The sequence below is a fragment of the Citrus sinensis genome, chromosome 3 (genome assembly GCF_022201045.2).
Source record: "Citrus sinensis cultivar Valencia sweet orange chromosome 3, DVS_A1.0, whole genome shotgun sequence".
NCBI classification, from domain to species: domain Eukaryota; kingdom Viridiplantae; phylum Streptophyta; class Magnoliopsida; order Sapindales; family Rutaceae; genus Citrus; species Citrus sinensis.
In genome coordinates this window covers 42776656-42796530 of record NC_068558.1, presented here as the reverse complement: position 1 = coordinate 42796530, position 19875 = coordinate 42776656, and the positions used below count along the sequence as shown (strand labels likewise).

At 37.5% G+C, this 19875-nt stretch overlaps 5 protein-coding genes and 1 non-coding gene across 6 annotated transcripts; all 6 read right to left on the bottom strand.

Annotated features, from left to right (window-relative positions):
• Positions 1 to 58: 58 nt before the first annotated feature.
• On the bottom strand, positions 59 to 1176 carry LOC102616300 (uncharacterized). Its single transcript, XM_006479480.4, has one exon. It carries the CDS (start codon positions 1017 to 1019, stop codon positions 444 to 446), a length of 576 nt encoding a protein of 191 aa, XP_006479543.2. The 5' UTR covers positions 1020 to 1176; the 3' UTR covers positions 59 to 443.
• Positions 1177 to 2993: 1817 nt separating this feature from the next.
• Positions 2994 to 8364, bottom strand: LOC102616022 (mitochondrial import inner membrane translocase subunit TIM44-2). The gene is made up of 14 exons (XM_052438193.1): positions 7900 to 8364; positions 7697 to 7803; positions 7313 to 7396; positions 7122 to 7197; positions 6080 to 6124; positions 5595 to 5981; positions 5425 to 5493; positions 4765 to 4829; positions 4588 to 4656; positions 4418 to 4494; positions 4166 to 4266; positions 3903 to 3974; positions 3738 to 3800; positions 2994 to 3328 (listed from the first exon to the last, which is right to left on the bottom strand). Exons 1-14 carry the CDS (start codon positions 7975 to 7977, stop codon positions 3197 to 3199), a joined length of 1425 nt encoding a protein of 474 aa, XP_052294153.1. The 5' UTR covers positions 7978 to 8364; the 3' UTR covers positions 2994 to 3196.
• A 1860-nt stretch (positions 8365 to 10224) lies between these two features.
• LOC102615729 (uncharacterized) lies at positions 10225 to 11142 on the bottom strand. The gene is made up of 2 exons (XM_006479478.4): positions 10817 to 11142; positions 10225 to 10726 (listed from the first exon to the last, which is right to left on the bottom strand). Exons 1-2 carry the CDS (start codon positions 10963 to 10965, stop codon positions 10405 to 10407), a joined length of 471 nt encoding a protein of 156 aa, XP_006479541.2. The 5' UTR covers positions 10966 to 11142; the 3' UTR covers positions 10225 to 10404.
• Positions 11143 to 13802: 2660 nt separating this feature from the next.
• LOC102614455 (11S globulin seed storage protein Ana o 2.0101-like) lies at positions 13803 to 16772 on the bottom strand. The gene is given in 6 exon segments (XM_052436092.1): positions 13803 to 14456; positions 14555 to 15028; positions 15116 to 15354; positions 15357 to 15371; positions 15542 to 15869; positions 16767 to 16772. Coding segments are annotated over 6 exon segments (1500 nt in total). The 3' UTR covers positions 13803 to 14018.
• Positions 16413 to 19875, bottom strand: LOC102614170 (patellin-4-like). The gene is made up of 4 exons (XM_015530729.3): positions 18313 to 19875; positions 18095 to 18219; positions 17853 to 17991; positions 16413 to 17113 (listed from the first exon to the last, which is right to left on the bottom strand). The coding sequence occupies exons 1-4, from the start codon at positions 19150 to 19152 to the stop codon at positions 16835 to 16837; spliced, it is 1383 nt and encodes a 460-aa protein (XP_015386215.2). The 5' UTR covers positions 19153 to 19875; the 3' UTR covers positions 16413 to 16834.
• Positions 16457 to 16529, bottom strand: TRNAR-CCG (transfer RNA arginine (anticodon CCG)). Its single transcript has one exon. It is a non-coding gene; the product is annotated as a tRNA-Arg (tRNA).

Sequence of the window (19875 nt, the reverse complement as noted above, 5' to 3'; positions counted from 1 at the left end):
ACAGCATAATATCAGATGACATGCAAAGTAAGTTGATAGCGCATATTATCATACGAAGTAAACAAGAAAAGAGTTCGGCTATGTTTGATTAATTGGAAAATATAACTTTTGAGTTTTGACCGATCTCCAAAATACAAAGACAGCCATAATCAGGGACCTGTTAGGTAACTGTCAGTAGGAAGTACACAATAACGCGATCAAAAGTCTTCGGGTTATGAATGATGATAGGAATCACACAACTTAAAAACGGAAAATAACATTGTAGATACACATGCAGATTAATTCTTTTCCTTCCCATCTTGATGGACCATTGAAACTGCTCCCCCTTTTTTTTACATCATTCGGGACTTGTACAGCTGCTACACTGAAGAATGACGAGAACAAAAGAAAAAAAAAACAAAATTCAGACCCTCGTTGATGCTCAAACATTTGGCAAGCAACTGCTACAAACGACGCGCCATAATCTCCTGAAGCTCCATTTCAGCTCGGAAACTCCGAATGAACTCCTCGGCTCTCTGGTCAATCCCATTCATTTGTGGCGACGCCAATGCCAAAGACTCCCACATATCATCTGCTGCGCTAGTAGCACTAGCTTTCTCTTCCTTGATATTAACGTTGCTTGTCCCTGGCGCTCTAGCTTCCTGATCCAAGACCACCCTCGCGTTCTTTGCTACAACCTGGGCAGTAGCTATAGGCTCTTTGAAGAGCTTGTCGATATACACGGGCCCAGCTTTCTTTTTGAAGAGGTAACGGCGATGCTGACGAAAACGTAGGGCTTTGTTGGACGGTTGAAGAGTAATCTTTTTACGTTGGATATTGCGTTGGTGTTGGCCAAGGAAGGGAGATGGGTTGATGATTATAGGAGCCTTTGAAGCAGTATTTGTAAGATAATAAAGTCGGCTCTTGGGTTTCTTGATATCTTTGGACCTGTGAAGCTTATGCAGTCTGCTCTGTAATTTGGATGTGAAGCTCTTCCATGCCTTCTTGGCCGGCCGTAACCTCAGATTCAAGCAAGACATTAATATCTGTGGGAGTGCCAGAGATTTGCAGTGCGCTGCATTGCATGAGGAGACTGATAAAATGGTTCTATATAACAAGGGTAATCTATATTCTTCATACGATGTCAAGTTTTTGTTTTATTTCTTTATTCTTTGATTCGTATTCGCCTTTGTTTGGTCCAATTTTTCGACTGGCTTAATTCCTACGCAACGCGTTTGGTGCTAGAGCTAGACTTTTGTGTAGCGAGTGAATACGGACGTAGGGTGGCTTTGGTAATCCTTTTTAACTTCTAAAAATAATTGCTGCTAAATGTATTATAAAACAAAGTGCAGATAATCAATTAAATATTTAATAAGATTTATTCTTACGAGTGCTGTAATTTTAAAATATGTCGTATGTGTTTGGCAAAGTTTACAGTTAAATTATTGTAGAAATGTTAATGATTGGACTGGATATAATTTATTTACATATTTATAAATATGTATATAAAATATTTTTAGTTGGGTTACTTGTGTATATGTAATAATTGAAAACTAAAATAAATATTTTATGTTAATAATTTTATTTTGTCATCTCAGTATAATTGATAATAAGAATAATCTCTCTAAAGTTAATAATTTTATTTTATAATTAATAAGGACAATTTTAAATTTTTATAATATATATGAGATACATATGAAAATGTATTGAATATAAAAGTGATTCTCAAAATTTAAATATTAAAAACCTAGTCCCTGTTTTTCAAAATCTATTATTGGATAGAGTGATTTTTTAAAAAAGTGATTTATAAAAAAATTACTAAAATGCCAAAATTAATTTTTAACTTTTTAAATCACTTTTTAGCCAAAAGTGATCCCTAACCACCCTTACTAACTTATGAATTACGGAAGTTGTTGGGGACACAAAACTTACGTATGAACTAATATCTTATTATATATACGGTCAGTAGTGAGAGCCACACTTATCCCCCGTGGATAAATTCATAAATCTTGTTTATTAGAAGTGGATATTTTATTCCTAATATTTAAAAATAGATCCGGGCCCATGAAAATAAAGTTATCTAGAAAGTTTTAATAAGAAAATTTGATCCTAGATATTGATAGAATAATAATATTTAACCCCGAAAATTTCTTTCATCAACCTTCACTTTTTAATTAATGCCTCATGTTTTTGAAATTATTCTTATTTAAACATTAAATCATAATTAAAAAAAAAAAAAACAATTCAGGCGGTGGAAGGCAGCTAAAATTAATCATTTGGGCTTCAATTAATTTATTACATACTGTATATTTATGCTTTAATCTAGCATGTATTTTATCAAGAAAATCATGGCCTCAATTTGATCTTCAAGAAAGTTGCTTCGGCTCCATCGAGCTTCACTCGATAACATCATCACATGGCTACTAACTACGTATTTTTATCTTTGATATAATTCTGTTTCACTCAAAAGTAAGCCCATGTGATAATATTTTTATATTTTGTGTAGTTATATTCTTACTTTTTTTAATAAAGATATTTAAAAAAAATGATTAATTGAACAATAAAGATTAATAATGAAAAGAATTGAAGAATCAAATATCACTACTCTAATATCTTTCAAGTCTAGACTGAATTGGGACTCTTTCTAGTTAGTCGTCTATGGATTCCGTTTGGGGGGCTTTTCGACCGCAGAATAATTCTGGCGTAAAAGGGTATTTTAATTTTAACCTTTCAGGCCAAGCATTATCCATCATAATAAATACCATCAATGTACAGGTAAACATCAAAATGACGGTGATGGATGCCTTTTCTCAATCATCGATTCAATTTTGGTAGTCACCGTTTTTACATGAGAAATACAATTTAATGCACAAGATAAAAAATCTTCAGTTTCTTCATTGTGAATAGCAAATAACATATGAAACATATTAGCGCTTCTGAAGAAAACACGTGAAAGAATGTTCTTCAAGAGACCGCAAATTAATTTCTAAGTCCAGAAACAGCAGAAGGACGAATTTGCATGCTTTTCCAAATTTTCTTTATTTCATTTAAATAATTTATAAGTTACCCTAGAGATGAAATATTCTCTGGCTGTGATATGACAAAAACCCAGAGAAGTTCAGACAAAAGTTGTGGGGAAAAAGAGAAAGAAGAAAATTGGGGGAAAAGAATCAATCTTACAACTCCCTACAGTAAGATGGGGAATATTTCAGAAGTTTTAGATAAGGGCTTGGACACCAAGTTGTTGCATCTCTCTCAACTTCCATATTGGGTAGAGAACATCTTCTCCAAGTTCTTCTGCATCTACTTGCTGCATAGCCCAGGCATAGTATACGGTCTGAATTGTATCCTGAAAATTTAAATTTGCCAGAGCACCAGAGAGTCAATATACCGAACTGAAGAAAAGCACAGCAACTTTCAATGCATGACAATTAAGGGGTTTTGGAGGTCGTTCATTTGTTCTTTAATACAATGCCTTAGGCACATCAATAGTACTATATTTGATAGAATGCAACTTTACATGGTTAAAAATTAAAGCTCAACAACTTTAGTCTCTCTTTAAAATCTCCTTATCTCTCCTACAGAACATAAACAAAGCACTGCATACGCACACAACTCCACTGAACTGCAACAAATTATGAGGCAGGCCAAGAGAGAACTCAAGCATGAACAGGTTGACAAAGTAAGCAGTGGGACCCACATGCTTCATTTAGGGGTAAATGACCACATTCAGGAAATAGAAGTGCTGTATTATTTACCTTCCCCCCTTCAGTTATCGTACCATGTTTATCACGTACGCAGTAGATTTGCTGTGTTTGGAACTGTTACAATATCAGGGAGATGGCAGCAGAATCAGCATTTTTTCATACTAAGAATTGTCAATGCATCAATCAAGTTCCAAAGGGAGAAAAATATTCGTATACCGCTACAATGATTATTGGAGAAGATCCCATCATTTTAGTCTCTCTTACTTCCACCTCAGATACATGCAGAATCTGCATGAAAAATGTTATCACAGAGCTTTGTAAAAGCTCAAGTTACTTGGTTGGATGTGCAATAGCAAGCTTTTACAAACTCCCAAAGTACCAAGATGAATACTAATGAAATGACAGTCACTACTTGACAACCAAAAAAAAAAAAAAAAGCACACAAAGAGAAAATGATAGAATTTCACAAATTCGTTTACCCTGTTATCAAAAAATATTCCATGGCTCTGATAAGCAGTATGCTCTGCTTTACACCGTTCAATCACTTCAGGGCTACAATACTTCTTTAAAGTCTCAACATCTCCCTGCCATATAAAATTTTGTTAAGCAATGCACCTCTAATGTCACTGGCACAGCCACCATTCAAAAGAATTTCTTGAAAAAGAGGGCTGTTGAAAAAGAAACTACAATATAAGAGCACACAATTTCATCAATTTCAAAGAAGCTCAAACTCGCCTTCATGTAGGCACTAAGGACTGGTCTAATTGCTTCTTGAACTTCTGACACAAAATCTGGTAAGGAGAATGATCTAACTCATACAAATAAAAAGGTTGTTAAACTCTGGAACATAAAATCCAAACATAATACCTAGAAGCAAAAATCAAAAAAGACATGATCATACGGATCTCGACGCCGTATTTCCTTGATTGATGCTGCAGCATCTGTTTCTTGAAAGATGGTCTCGTTCATACTGCAACAGACATGACACCACCAAAAAAAAAAAAATCCTTGAAATTCTAACCAACTCTATAAATCATGAACAGAATCTGAAGGAAAAAGTTGAGGATGCAAAGCATACTCCTGAATTTTGTGAACAATGGGGTTGTCACTGGTTTCCCATCTTTCCCGCACGTCTTCTGCAATCTGAAATCCCAATCCAGACAAATGTTAAGTGTCACCGTCGAAGTAACTACCCCCAGTATAATATTTAGACAGCCGGCACTAATTATGGAGTCTAACACTAGTGATGCTAAATGATAGACAATGAAACAAAAATCAAGCAATTGAAGAAGGCAATTGAGGGACTATTTGCCAAGAGAAAGGTCTATACAACATATATGCTAGAGAATAAAACTTCAAGGCATAATCATCCACAAGTTTATGATGTGGGATAACCATGCATAATAAGCTCAAATGTCATTGAACTTCCCAAGGAAATTTGCTTGATGATAAAACATAATACATTCTTAAGTAAATGGTGAATGTGAATAGAGCAGTGAATATTGACATGGACAGCAGTCATAAATAGTACTGATTGAACAATACTGGGAAAACAAGTCAACTGAGGTTTGCGTTATACAACAAAAATACTACACGAGAGACAAAACAGGCACTACCGTACCTTCAATTATAAAGCAAATAACCTAATAAACTACTTCTGCCAATCAATACTTATACAATGTGCAACGTCAAATGAAATAAAACAGGATGAAGTCAATAATAACCTATTGGAGCATACCTCTTGGCCCTTTGTCACAACAGGTTCACTAATTCCAGTTATGCGCTTAAACACAGGATAACCTTGCATCTGGGTTAAAAGATATAAAATCAGTTTCACAAAAGTGGCATGAAATGCAAGACATAGATACAATATCTTGAGATATTATATGGCACCAAGAAAATACAAACCTTTTCCTTGAGTTTACTCCACATAGACTTCTTTGAGGGTGTAACAACAAGATCAGTTCTCGTACTTTTCTCACCTGTCCATGAAGGGGAAGGAGTATATTCCAGATGCTTTCTCTTACTTGGGCTACCACTTAACTCATCCTTTACAATATCATATCCCTTTTTTGCTAAGTCAACTACTTTTGCTTCCTTCAATTTTTGGAAGGCCAAAGTAAATTTTGGGGAAGAGATACTCGACTTCAATTTCCCATAAAATGTTTCTGCAGTATCACTGGACCCTGTCTGCTTCTGCTTTTCTTCCCCAGATGATGCCTTGAACCCATCTCTGACATCATCATCATGTTTTGCGGAAGTGTCCGTGGATCCCGTCCGAAAAGTCCCTTTGACCTAAATCACACAACAGTTAAGAAAAAATTCCCATTAATCAGGTTAAGATACATATCAGTCATTATTGACAGGCTGACAGCCTAAATAAAAGTACACACCTCCTCTGTAGCAGCTGAAATCTTCTCTTTCATGCTGGCAGAAACCTATAAACAATATGGACTGACATCAATTCTATTTCTTTTGATACAAAACAAAGGCCCTCAGCAAAAGCGGCATCTAACACTCAATACATGAAAGTACCTACTCCTATAAACTTGAAATATGACTGCTCTTAAGGACTATGCAATAATGAACTTATAATGCATGCATACTCATCCTAAAACCAAGAAAAATACAGAGAAATCAAGACAAAAACTACAATGGGCAGAACCTCCTCTACCAGCTATTCTATCATGAAGGTGGGACTGCAGTCAGAGGGTGAAATATGAATGGGGCAATCATAGAAAATGTTACGGGTGCAAGCATCAAATATTGATCAAGGTTGCGTATGTCGTAGTGTATGAGAGAAGAGAATAGTAGCGAGATCAAATTGCCTAAGTCTAAAACTTTCTTAGTTTATGCAACCCAATGCACTTCTCATTGGTAGATCTATTTTTCGTCAATCTGACTACTGATATCAAATCCATTCCTCGTACCCATAATGGATGCTAATATTACATTGATTTTACATCTATTATTACTATTGGATACATGAAATCACATACTTATATAACTTAAACCTTTGTTGTTGAACAGAATTTCAATTCAATATATCTAAATCTCCGATAAACCAAAAACTATGCAAACGCAATGACTAAGCGAAGGGTAGAGAATACAAATTGGTTTCCAAAGTCAGAAAGAGTTTTGTTAAAAATTATCGCAATAGCTCATTGAAGACCTCCAATACGACTGGAAGAGAAGGAGGGAAAAAAAAATTAATTTAGGTTCTACCCTTCAACATTTAAACAAATAAAAGAATAAATAAGTTCAGTCCCCAGTCTGAGATCGTGGCCATGGGCATGATAGCAAAAGTTCATGAATTAGCCAAATTCAGTTCCATGCCAAGGTCAGCCTGGACCTTTCCCACAGATTGTGTATCCGAGAGCGAAAAATGAAGAAAGCATATTTATACACTTAAACTGTAAAAGTATCTAATCGGACCTTTTTTACCGTAGATTCAGCCTCCGTCCACACACCATCCACTTGCTTGTAAAGCTGCTCAGTTGTCTGCTTCGTTCTGCATTCGCCATTTCACCATCTCAGGCCCACCCTTGACATACAAAAGTATGTCTCAGCCTATTAACTAGTAAAGCCACAAATAGATCACAATAAGGAACCATATACAAAATTACCTTTCTTTAAGTTCTTCTTTCACCCCTTTAATCTCCTCTGCTTTCTTTTTCAGTTCTTTCACCGAATGTTTAAATTCAGGGTTACTGCAACCAAGCATATAACAAAGTATGCACAATGAGAACACAGCTAAGGAAATAACACAATATCCATACAATGATACATTAAAACTCATGCTGAACTCAAAACTTTATAAGTTGGAATAGTTTCAGTTTTGTAAAAAGTATTGTAGGTTTCAAATTCCAACTCGCATTCATTTCTCATAGCTTCATCAACAGCAAACCAAATGCTAAAAGTACAGTGATACATAAAACCAAAATCAACAACCAACCAATCTTGAAATCTTCATATATACTGGGAGATAAATTGCGAAAAGACTCAAATACCTTTCAGCTTCGCCTTTAATTTTCTTCGAAAACTCCTTAAACACGCTGAATTGACGATTACTCGAATACCCATTGGCAGAAACCAACCGCAGTCTCGTACTCGAACCCTATTCCACCAAAATTTAACCCCCAACAAAACCAATAAAAATCAAAACTTTTCACCATAAACGAGCAAAAAATCATAGCTTTAGATTCGAGCGAACCTGTAGAGGCGTTAACTGAAGAAACCGGGGCCGCTGTCTAGACAGAAACAAGTCCCGAACCAGCTTTCTACTAGCCATTATTTGGGGACAAAAATTTTCTCGAGAAAAATATGGGGGGGGGGGGGGGCGGGCGCTTATAATTTTTCTATGGAAAATTAGATTCTTAATTATGTTTCCTTCCGCAGTAGGAAGGATTAAAAGGAAGGAAAGATTCTGGAGATTTCTTGAGAAACAAACAATGGGGGCCGACCAACGTACCTCTAGCCTGAAGCTGCGAATGGTTTAGGGATTGTTTGGGTGCAAGGATAAGTTTATGCCTATGGTGGGTTGTCCAGATATTTTGCGGCGGCAAGCAAAGAGTTCGGAGGTGGAATCATCTAAAACCGACTGGGGGTTATAAGTACATTTGGAACCATACGGGACGCTAGGGTTTTGCTACATCGCTTATAGGACCAAGGCGCAACAAATTGTAGGGTTTTGGTCCAATGATATTTCTTTTATTTTGTATTTTATTGTAATCCAATTCCAAATACTGTGTGCTGTAAATGATAATTAACTTAACTCGTAGGTTTATGCAAGTATCTAATGCATATTGCCCAAGTTAGGATCTAATTCTATCGTAACATGTGTAAACAATAGTTTGGGTGGAAAAAATAAGAGATTTTCTTTGCTGCGAATCTATTTTGGATTGTTCTTCGGTTATGAATAACTTAATTTTGTTTGATGATTTAACTAGTTCACATATTCTCTCAACGACATGCATTTAGGTAACCATCATGTCTTTTGACCGTCTATCGTGGTTAATGTGGTTTGTCGTAGTTAAGGTGTTTAGGATTGAGGTTGGACAGTTGTAACTTTTAAGTTACACTACTAAAAGTATCTAGTAAACACTGACTACTGTAGTTTGGAAGCTATATTAATATTGTTTTTCACTTATATAATAGAAAAATTATTATATCTTTAATAATTTTGTCAAAATTATTATTTAAAATTTATATTATTACATATTATTAATTTTTATTTCATAATTACAGCTTTTTTTTCCACATTAGTTATAGCTTAAAAACTATAGCACTTCAATCCAAACAGGACCTTAGTGTGGTTTGTTGTAGTGGGGAGCTAACAAATTTTTTTTGGGGTTGGTTGGATTTTTTTCTAATTAAATTTTTTTTATTGTACAAGAATTATTCGTAGGAAATTAAAGATACACTTAATAAAGAGTATATAAGTTTTGTTTCTCAAATTATTTGTTCTATACAAATGAAATATACTGAAATTTGTCATTGCACCTTATTTTAATTTTAAAAGTTTAAACTTTGACAAAGAAATAATGAGAAGATGAGAGTTTTCAAGTTAAAAGAGGGATGAACACTTGCAATAATTTGACGATAGTCGAACACTTGCCGATTTTTTTCATGCAACCAATGGATTAATACCACATCAATTTGTACAAGATAAATTTATAAAAAAAATTTGTGATTCTATCGTCACTCTTTTTATAATTAACCAAACAATTTTTTTTAGATAACTTCGCCATGGCTTTGTTGGCAAGAAAGAAAGACATACATATATATAGCATGAGTTTATTTCAGTACTTAAATATTCTGGGAAAAAGCCATTGGCTTATAAAATCTACACATGATAGCCCTCTCATTGTAAATTCTTGAAAAAGAAAAGAAAAAACAATGAGTCATTGGATTCAAATCCAATGGCCTAAATTATCCTGTAGTTTTACTAGAGTCCATGATCTCTTAATGAACTTATCTCTCTCTCGAGTTATTAATTTTCTAATTTAATTATATGTAGAACTTCTTTATGAAGTGAGGAAGTCTTCGCTATATAAAATCACACAATGCATCATGAAAATCCTAAACGTATCATACAAATGAAGCCTTACAAGAATTTTAGGGATAAAAGCTTCACATAGAACTCCTAGCTCTGGAGCTGATTGAATTGATTCTTTTTAACAGCTACCGACTCTTCTCCTCGCTTAGTGTCTCAGGTCAAGAGAGAAGAGCGATGGCATTGGCATACCTTGAGTGAGCTGGTGGCCAATGAGAATCCTACTTAATTTGCTAAACTTGAGAGATGGACCCAATACACTAAGGTTGTACAAAAAAAGGGTTTTTGACAAATTTTAAGCCCGTAAAGGGTTTTATAAGATTCAAAAAAGTCTGTTTGAGTGCTTCCTGCATATATCATAATAAAACTGAACACTTGCGTTGAATCGACTTTCAAACATGATTACTCTAATGAATGAATAACTAAAGAAAATAAATAGATGGGAGATAGAAGTAGAAGAGAAAGAAACTAATTCTAAGCATCTCTCATAGGTTCACTAATCACTCGATTGAACACCGGCATCGTGTTTCTTTGTGTGTGTTGCAAGGAAAGAAGAAAGACTTGTAACCACGATATTGTTAAGACATTCAAAACACACGTGTCCAGAAAAAAAAGAACCAGAATGTGAGAACCAGTTTCATGAGCTGGGGGATCCCTTCCCTTCTAATTACAAGCCTGATTGGCAATTAAAAACTTATTGGCTTGACGGGAAGCTGCTTCTTTCGATACCAAAGCTTGAATAAACAAAGTCTTGACTTGCCAAGGCGAGAAAGGAAACCCCTCTCTTGCATACGAGTTGAGCAAGGCCGCAGTCCCCTGCTTCACCAGTCCAGCAAACGCGTTCTCGTCGTCGTTCCTCGTCGTCGATTCCAAAAGCGTCAGATCAGATCTGAACCGTTCGTACACTCTCGATCCGAATACCTTGGATAACGTCGACGTCTGTGGGACCATCCTCGGCCACGCCTCTCTCCTGCTGCTCCAGAACCTACAAAAGTCAAAATGTTTGTGTAAATATTTTATGAACATATGTTGCCATTAATTTAAATTTTAAACAAAACAAAAAAAAGGATCTTACTGTGGGGTGCATCTTCCTCTGATTCTGGTGTAAAGAAATCCAGGCCGTCGAATTTGAGTCGTTGCTGCCGCTGCTGATGATGTAGCTGCAAAACAAACAGAGAGTAGAAGGAGAATGATGAGTCGACTCGGTACGTAAGTGCCATCCATATTCTTGCTAGCTTTCCATGTGGAGCTGTGCGATCTATCTGAGTTAAAAAAAAAAAAAAAACACTGAGATTTGGTTTGGATTCGGTGTCGGTTTCAGTTTCAAAATGGCTTCTTTGAGACCGGTGTCCTTTCCAACTGGAGCTGTCGTGACCCGAGCACCATTTTCGAGACAATTGCTTGCTTGCTTCTTTTTAAAACAATTTTTGTACTGCGTTTCACGTGTTTGCCATTCTTGTGGGGGTTATTTTCCGTCAGCCCCCACATGTTTCGACAAAAATTGTCGTGCACCTTAATGTTTCAACAATCATCACCACGCTCCCAAATCAGCATATCCAACCGTTATCTTTCATGGTAGTACGGCAAAATTGAGATTTGACATTTTTTTTCATTTTTTTATTTTTTCAATCTTTATATTACTCTCTTCAATAGATTTGACACACTCTCTGCTACCATTTTCCTCTTCCTAGTGTACTTTCTAGTCACCAAGGTCGAGGGAGTTTGGCAAATACTTTCTGGTTTTCTTTCAAAATTTTCATCTGGTGTTGGCCAAGCATGAAAGCTCCTTTCTAGTTCTTGTTCCTTAGGATCCTTTTGCACTAGAAAAGGATGAACCTGATTTGACATCCAAACTCTCCCACACCATTTCCATGCTACTACTTTTCTCTATCTGGCAGGACGTCTCCCGTTATCATATTTGTTGGGCCAACTAGCAGGAGAACTACGGCCAAAAGCATTGTATATAATAGAATTGTATGGCATCTGCTTACTGTAAAGAGGAGAGCGGCTGAGGTTGGTGCTATAGAAAAGATTGATTCCTAACTTTACAGTCCAGTCCCTATTACCAAGTATTGCATCTTCACTATCCAGAGACAAGTGGATTCTTTTCTCGTCTTCTTTGGTAGCAACCCTGAATGAGATTTCATCACAGAGAGAATCAATTCCCAATTCCCAATTCTTCAGCCACTAACTTTGCTTCAGCCACCATCTTGGGATAATCTACAAGTTTTTAGAAAGAATTATGGATTATTAGGGGGCTGCAACTGCTCTCAATAGAACTATATTTTTACAAGAATGTAACACAGAAAACACGCACAAGCTTGTTAGGAAGGAGAAACTCTCTTCACTACCGGAGAGAGTAATATAAAGACTGAAAAAATAAAAAAATAAAAAAAATCTCAAATCTTAATTTTGCCTTACTACCGTGAAAGATAACGGTTGGATATGTTGATTTGGGGGCGTGGTGATGGTTGTTGAAACATAGGGTGCACGTCAGCTTTTGTCGAAACATGTGGGGGCTGACGGAAAATAACCCTTCTTGTGGCCGCTAGTACGTGACTTCAAACTGAGGGTAAGTTAGTAAAACGAATAAAGGAGGAGCACGTGACATAATATTTGCAACACGTGCAAGGCAGGTGACTAGATTTACATACAATCCTTCTTCATTCCCCCGGTTTCACTTTGAATTTGAAGTGGTAGCGCCAGGTTACTTGAAAGACGAGTAAAAGCTCTCCTAATTATAAACCCAGTCCCAATCCATTTGTTTAAGGGACGATGGATTAATTGCTCACTTCACTTCCCACACCCCGGTCACGAGATGGAGATGCACACACTGGTCCATTGTTAATGCTCATTATATCAACGGGACTGCTAAGTAAGTATCCATACGAAAGAGAAAAGTGCACCCCAGTAAAATTACAGATAAAACCTTCCCTGCCAGCAATCAATAATTCTGTGAGATATTCTATCAAAAATAGATTACTTTAATATTCTATCAATAATTCTGTAATTAATATTCTATCAAAAATTACAGTTTGATCAACAAGAGGCGAGAGACTGAGAGGCGTGCGGATGTAATATATCAATTAGCTATATATTCTGATTAGATGACGATGACGACAACACTTCTCAGTAGTAATTTTAATGCCACGATTTCAAGGCTATAAACGTCTCGTTCTTCTGTCACGGAGGCAGGTTTTGCAACAAAGTAGAAGCCTTTAATTATAATTTTCCTTTAATCTGTACAAGTTAATAAAAAAGAGTAATTACCAATTAGTATTTGAGTTATTTACCCAGATCAGTAAGAGAACTGCTAATTTAGCCAGAATATGAAAGTCTAGCAATGCCAAAGTCATTAGGCATACGGATTTATTGCTTGCTGTGAATGATACGCGTAGGTTAGGCACTGCACCGTGAAACGGAGGGACGCAGATGGAGTAGCTCTCTACAATATCCTTGCTTAAAAGTTTTCCCAATTGCGAAGGAATCGTGCCATTAATAAAGTTATGGCTTGAATCAAGTTGACCCAGTACTGTAAGCTAGTTTGCCGATCTGTGATATTGTTGTTTCCCGATCATAATGACTGCAACTCCCAGCAGTTCATGAGTTCTTGAGGAATTGAGCCATTGAGTTGGGTATAACCAAGATCGAAGATGTCAGATTGGTTAAATGCCCCAAGCATTGAAGGAATAGATACAATTATAGGATACATGAATAGCGTTTCAAGATTCTTCAGATTTCCTGACGAAGCAGCCCATAAGTAGATTAAAATAAAGGTGCAGAAAAATCAAGTCTGTTAAATTACCTATGCTCGATGAAATTGGACCATCAAATTTATGAAAATAACAATTTTTTTTTTAATTTAGTATTATTGCAGAGAATTCAATTGAACAATCGCACTGCAGTTGTTCTTGTAGTGTATGGTCTTAATTCTTAAGCAACATGCATGTCCTCATTTTGGCCTCTCAACAAATGTGTCCTATTTTACACTCCTATCAAGCGATCAAGATAATAAGTCATTGAGGAGATTACTTAATCGATATATTATATGCGAACACTACTACTATTTACTATATATTTCTTAGAAACTCATTTTTAAACGTACAAAGTACACATAAAAACAGTAGTTAACAATAACTTTAACTACAAACTCTCTTCTCTCAGAGCAGAGCGGACTCATAATAGATAGTCTCTTTATTGTTATTATTCGGTACCCACCTCATGACTCCCTAACCCACAAAAGAAAAGCTACATATTTCATCCGCTTTACAGACATATTACATTAACAACATCACTTGACATTTTCTTATATTAAGCTGAAGCCCAGAAGCCTCATCTCTCATCTGGGATTGGCTGCTGCGAATGACAGTGGTCTGCTGATTGTTGTGCTTGATCCTACTTGCGTCTTCCCTCGAAATCTGGAAAGCATTAGCCAGTATCTCTTCTGGCATTCCCCTCATCACCGATGTGCGGCCTGAGAGAGGGCTTATCATGGCGTTATCGTTGGTCTTAAAAGAAATCCATTCAAATTCCGACCCCCTCGCCCGTTTCACCACAGCAAAGTTCTGTGGCACCACCATTATCTATCCTCGCCTCACCTCCCCGTCGTACACAGACCGTCCGTAGCTGTCCACGACCTGGACGTGGCATGATCCGCTTATCGCGTACATTATGCTTTGTGCGTTCAAGTTCCAGTGTGGCACCATCATCGCATTCTGCGTAAACATATTAAAAGAATAAATGTCTAAAAATTTTACCCAAAAAAAGAGGGGGGGGGGGGGGGGGGCGCGCTTTCAGTTACTCGTATACGTACTCTGTGGAGCAAGCCCCTTTCAGCGCTGAGCTGGATCCATCTTAGCACAGGGAGGTTGAAGCTGTTGAGCGTGGTAATATGACCGGCACCTTGGGTGTAAATGTCAGCCTTAGAAGGATCGCCGATGTTTTCTCTGAGCTTCATGGTGCACATAGTCTCTTCAACGCCATTACCACCTCCGTATCGTCCCCGAGATCGCTCGTACTCACTGCTGTCTTCCTCGTATTCTCGTTGACTCTGTGTCCTCGGTGGCCTCGCAACCTGGAGCTGACCTCTGACTGTAACAATGGCTCCTCTGTAGTCCTTCTCGCTCCGGAGCCTCCTCACAAGACGCTCGTCCACGTTGAAAGCCTCTGCCAGGATCCGCGTGTCGAAGCCGCAGAATACGTTGTTGCATTGCTGGTGACCGCCAAAACGTTCTTGTTGCCGCTGTTGCTGGAACTCTTGATGTGGGTTACCAGCCAGATGGAATTTCTGTATCCAAAAATGAAATTCATCATCAGATCTGATTACTTTATTAATTACAAGTCTTGGCGAGTTAATTGTTAATTATTTTCTTACTCTAGGATTCCTATCCAGTTGGTTGTCATTGTTTGCTACGTCAAGAAGAACAACAGCAACGACCGGCGTACTGCCCTCGTTGTAGCACCAGTGAGCTGCTCCGGCTGGCAATGCGAAAATATCGCCTTGGCGGAAGCGTCGAATCTTCTGGTGGCTATCCTGCTGGGACCTGCCAGCACTTTCTCCGAATCCTCCTTGTTGAGGTGACTGATAAGTCTCAGGGTACCCTGGAAAAGGGTCCCCGTGAGACCCTCTCCTGTACGTGTACGCTCAAATTAGCAACAAATCAATTACACATAAATGTGATATATCACAGATCGGTTAGAATTGATATATGGAGAATGTTAATGGAATAATTAATAGCGGTGGAAACAGTATTTTGCTTCGACAGAATTCAATTCAGGCCTCAGCCTCGTCCGATTTAACCTTGGAGAATGTAGACGAGTTGAGGAGAGTTGGAAAATTGTGGCAAGAGAAGGCCTTTCTGCCGGATGGTGTGTCTAACGACGGCAACTCCAGCGCATTGGAATTGCTCGTGCCCAGGGTCCCAGGTTTCAACAACACCTGCTTCACACTCAACGCGGTTATTAGGTTCTAGGGCCTCGAGATTATTGATTTGGCAGTCGTTTGGTTGCTGCCATTGCTGCTGGTTAGCAGCTAGGCAGCCGCGAAAGAAAATAACAAGGCTAACCAGTAAGACGGAGAGCTGTGAAGGCTTGGCCGTGCAGATAATTGTGGGTTTGAAGTGAAGTGGCTAGTGGGAATCGTAGTGGATGGTATTTATATGTAAGAGGAGAAAGGGTGGAGTGACACATAAGAGGTTGTGCTTAAGGAGGCTGCATGTGTTGGCCATTCTTCACTTCTGTTTCTTACACATCATAACTGCACTCATGGAAGTTATGATGTGACTTTTTGTTTTTCCCCACTTGATGCGCGCGTATACATATATACATACATATATACATACACATATGTGTGTGTGGATACATACACAAACTTCCAATTTCAACCTCACCTTTAATTAATGTATAGTTCGATACACTTCCAATTTCTTTTTTTTCTTTTTTGATAATATACACTTCCAATTTCAATTTCGCTTTCAATTAAATATGTAGTTCAGTCCGGAGAGTGGATCTCATGAAAAATAAAGCAAGCACCACACACATCATATTCTAACAAACAGACACTTTGATACACGTGAGTCCCACGTGAACCGGGTAGCACAAACCTACGGTGTTGGTATTTTATGACAAATTGGCGGTTGCATGTTAGATTTGTTGCCGTCTGTTTAGTTCCCTTTTGTTTTTTTTTTGGATAAAAGTGTAATAAATACAGCGCGAACGTTCACGGTGGGACTCGAACCCACAATCTCCCGCTCCGGAGGCGAGCGCCTTATCCATTAGGCCACGCGAACTGCACACTGAAGGGATGTAGATTTACATTTATATCTAGTCAAGTTAGATTATGCCTCGCATGAACCGAGATATCCAATGTCACTTGTTGAAATTATGTGAACAAAATTTGGTGAAGGAGCTTGTAACTAAATTAAGATCGATCAATAAATGGGTAGTAGTAACATACATTATGAATAATGTAGTAGTGTTTGGCTTCTTTTTTCATATGCTCAGCTTCAGATGCCCATACACATTACTTTCATCGGTCAAGAAAAATATGGACAATTGATGGCAACAAGAATAAATAATGACATTAATAGACCTACTACTCCTTGGAGACAATATACATGGGAACAGCGGGTTTGGTCTTAAACCTGTAGTAAACCCTTTTATTCTTGAGAGTGACATTGTCAATGGTTATGACAATCTTGCCTGGTTCGCTAATATAAAATGAATTCCTCATGCTCTCTCCTTCTCCTCCTTTCTTTTCCTTCTCACTTTGAAGCAAAACTCTGTATGAGCCTTCATCATCCGGTATGAACTCTTCTTTGTAGGACACATCCCATCCCAATACTGTTAAATCCCACATCATTGTCACTCCGGTCTAAACACCACAAACAAAATCCCCATTACCAAAGTTAAATATGTTTAATTAGTAGGTAATGGGCCTTTAGTCCAACAGTGAATCTCTACTCTCACAATTAAGAAGGATTGTGAGGGTAGTGGTTCGAGTCTCTATGAACTCAAAAACTCTCTCAATTAAGCATTATGCATGATTGTATGAAGTTTATTTGTAAGTATTTCTTCTTTACGAAATGCGAGTGGAGCAGAGAATGTTATTTGTCTGGGTAGATACTTCATTGATTTAATATAACAATAATGTAACAATGTAAGTCTTAATTATGTACATCTAATTATATCTGATTGTAAATATAAGGGTAATGTTTGTAATAACAGTTATAAATATTTATTTTTAAATATTTGTGTAATACAATAATTTGATGTGTAATCAATATTAAAAAAAAACATTTAATTAGTATGGTGAATGATAAGTTAAGTCGGTGCCAGTCGGTTCAATAAGTAATAAAATATCTCTTAGCATGGTACAAGAGGATAAGGTCGAATCCCCGGTTAAGTGGGTGCGAAGAGAATTCAGTTTCCAGTTATGATTAGCTTTAATATAGAAGAATTGGGAAGGTTGTGATATTTTAAATAGAAGTATTTATGCAGGTTAGGAGGGTACCATTTGATTCAACTGGTAAAATCCCAAAGAGCGATTCAAGAAGTATGAGGATCCAATCCACTTAGCTTAAAAGAAACAAAATGGAAAGTTATGTAATTACCTCTGCTACTGGAATTCTGACGGAACCAGCTGTATTTTTCCGGACAATCAATTCTGAGGTTCTGTCCTCAGGGAAAAAATCATCATTTTCTCTGTAGAGACCACCATATTCAACTGGAAGATTCTCTGGAGATATGAATCTGAATGTTTTTTAACCCAAAAGTTTGGTTAAAATGGTTAAAAGAGGTAACAAGCAAATCATAGAAAACACTTGAGAAACGCAACCAGATTTAGACTTCTCACTTGAGAAGGGTCTTGGTAACTTTTGCTGGTCTTGCAAATACAAACTTCCTTTTACACCTCGGGCTTAGGAACTTGGAAGCCACTGTATGAAATGCATAGTACCAAAAGGGAACGTTTATGATTATCTGCAAATCAAGAATACATATATATAAAATTCTGTAATTGAAACTGATCCAATTATCATCCTATTTATAAGAAAAAAGAAAAAAAAAACTTACATTTCTGTGCATGAGCTCAGGATAGTTGTCTTGAAGCATCATTACAGTTTTCTTGCTGACAACACGAAATTTCTTAATGTCGGGAGGCTTTGAGTTCTTCAAATCTATTATCTGAACTATAGAGTTTGCGCCACCAGGTTTAAAGTTTAGTTCCTTTATACCCTTTTCCACGAACTTCACTTCAAGCCTAATAAACTGGTCACAAAGATCCTCCAAATCAACTAATTTTTCGGGCAATTCCCTGTTCTTGAATGCGCCACAAACATTGTAATACAAAGGGCGACCCTCTCTGTCTTTGCAGTTAGAGTAAACGAGTTTTCCAACATCAGGATCCAAACCGTCTTCCTGGATTAAATCAGCCAAGTAATCCCTTCGCCATTTGAGGGTCTTCCGAAGCATCTCAAAGGCATCATGAACCTTGTAGTCTTTTGCTTTCAAGAATTTCAAGAGTACAATGTCAGTTCCTTCATGTGCTTTGCTTGGCAACAAAGGCACACCCCACAGAGTAATCTTTTTGAGTTGTGATCTGGCCAATGCAGCTTCTTTCGGAGAATGACTTCTCGGGGGTTTCCCTAAAAGATAATTACCGAGAACTGCATCTTCAACCATGCAACGAAATTCTAACAAGGCCTTTTTCTTTTTGAACTTCATGTCAATTATAGCAGCAGCTTCTCTGTTCCCATCTTCTTGAACATGTTCAGGATTCTCTTGGGAAGTAAAAGTTTTATGGACTCTATGGTTCTCTTCTTTCTCAATAGCCTCCCCCTCCTTAAAATTCTGAACAATTTCAGTTTCATCATAGATCTTGTTGCTTCCATTGTCAATTAACCCCCTCGACATTGCAACTGATTTGGTACTTCTCCCCGTCAGAACTCATCCATTGCATAGACGACTTAGCCGGAAAACGGAATTCCCACGGGGAGAGAGAAGACTGTGCCAAATAGAGGGGTAGGGAAGGAGGGCGAGAAAAGGATTCTCTTTTCCGTTTTATATGGGAACCAAGCAACTGCCTCCAATAGTTGCCTTATTTAGGGCGAGTATTTTTAACTGCCAAACATCTGCCAGCTTACAAATTGGTGGTAGTTGTGGGACGAAAAATAAGTGGCATTCATAAGGAAACGAATTATATTTCCCGTTAAATATAGATGTAAGAATTTCCCAGCACAATTTCTTGTTATCGGATTTACCATTTTTCCATACCTAGTTAGCTGTAAATTAAAACCCGTCGACAAATCGCATTTCGGTTTTAAACCAATGGTGCCACCTTGACCGAACTAGTTTATCCAGCACCATCCAGCTGCGAAATCCGCTTGATTGCATCAGCCTTGACCTCGAGGCAGTTCAAAAGGGAAACCAATAAAACCAACAACCATTAAGATAGATGGAGTCATCGTATTTCGACCTTCGGCCGGGATAATATATGGGTGCTTGATGAATGTTATCTCCATCTGTTCACTTGAACTTTAAAGCTTCTGTTGCAGAGAGGGATACAGGTGCCCTGGCCGTGAATGGTGTCTACATCTGACTATGAGAGACACAACATTAATCTGCATTTGATCGATT

Coding starts and splice junctions, on each gene's coding strand:
- LOC102616300 (XM_006479480.4), bottom strand. CDS start 1,019: ATGTCTTGCTTGAATCTGAGGTTACGGCCGGCCAAGAAGGCATGGAAG.
- LOC102616022 (XM_052438193.1), bottom strand. CDS start 7,977: ATGGCTAGTAGAAAGCTGGTTCGGGACTTGTTTCTGTCTAGACAGCGG. Junction 4,267..4,417: donor TAGTGCCTACATGAAGGCGA/GTTTGAGCTTCT, acceptor TATGGCAGGGAG/ATGTTGAGACTTTAAAGAAG. Junction 3,801..3,902: donor CTCCAATAATCATTGTAGCG/GTATACGAATAT, acceptor ATATTGTAACAG/TTCCAAACACAGCAAATCTA.
- LOC102615729 (XM_006479478.4), bottom strand. CDS start 10,965: ATGGATGGCACTTACGTACCGAGTCGACTCATCATTCTCCTTCTACTC. Junction 10,727..10,816: donor AGAGGAAGATGCACCCCACA/GTAAGATCCTTT, acceptor TGACTTTTGTAG/GTTCTGGAGCAGCAGGAGAG.
- LOC102614170 (XM_015530729.3), bottom strand. CDS start 19,152: ATGTCGAGGGGGTTAATTGACAATGGAAGCAACAAGATCTATGATGAA. Junction 17,992..18,094: donor GTTACCAAGACCCTTCTCAA/GTGAGAAGTCTA, acceptor AAAAACATTCAG/ATTCATATCTCCAGAGAATC. Junction 17,114..17,852: donor TCAGAATTCCAGTAGCAGAG/GTAATTACATAA, acceptor TGTGGTGTTTAG/ACCGGAGTGACAATGATGTG.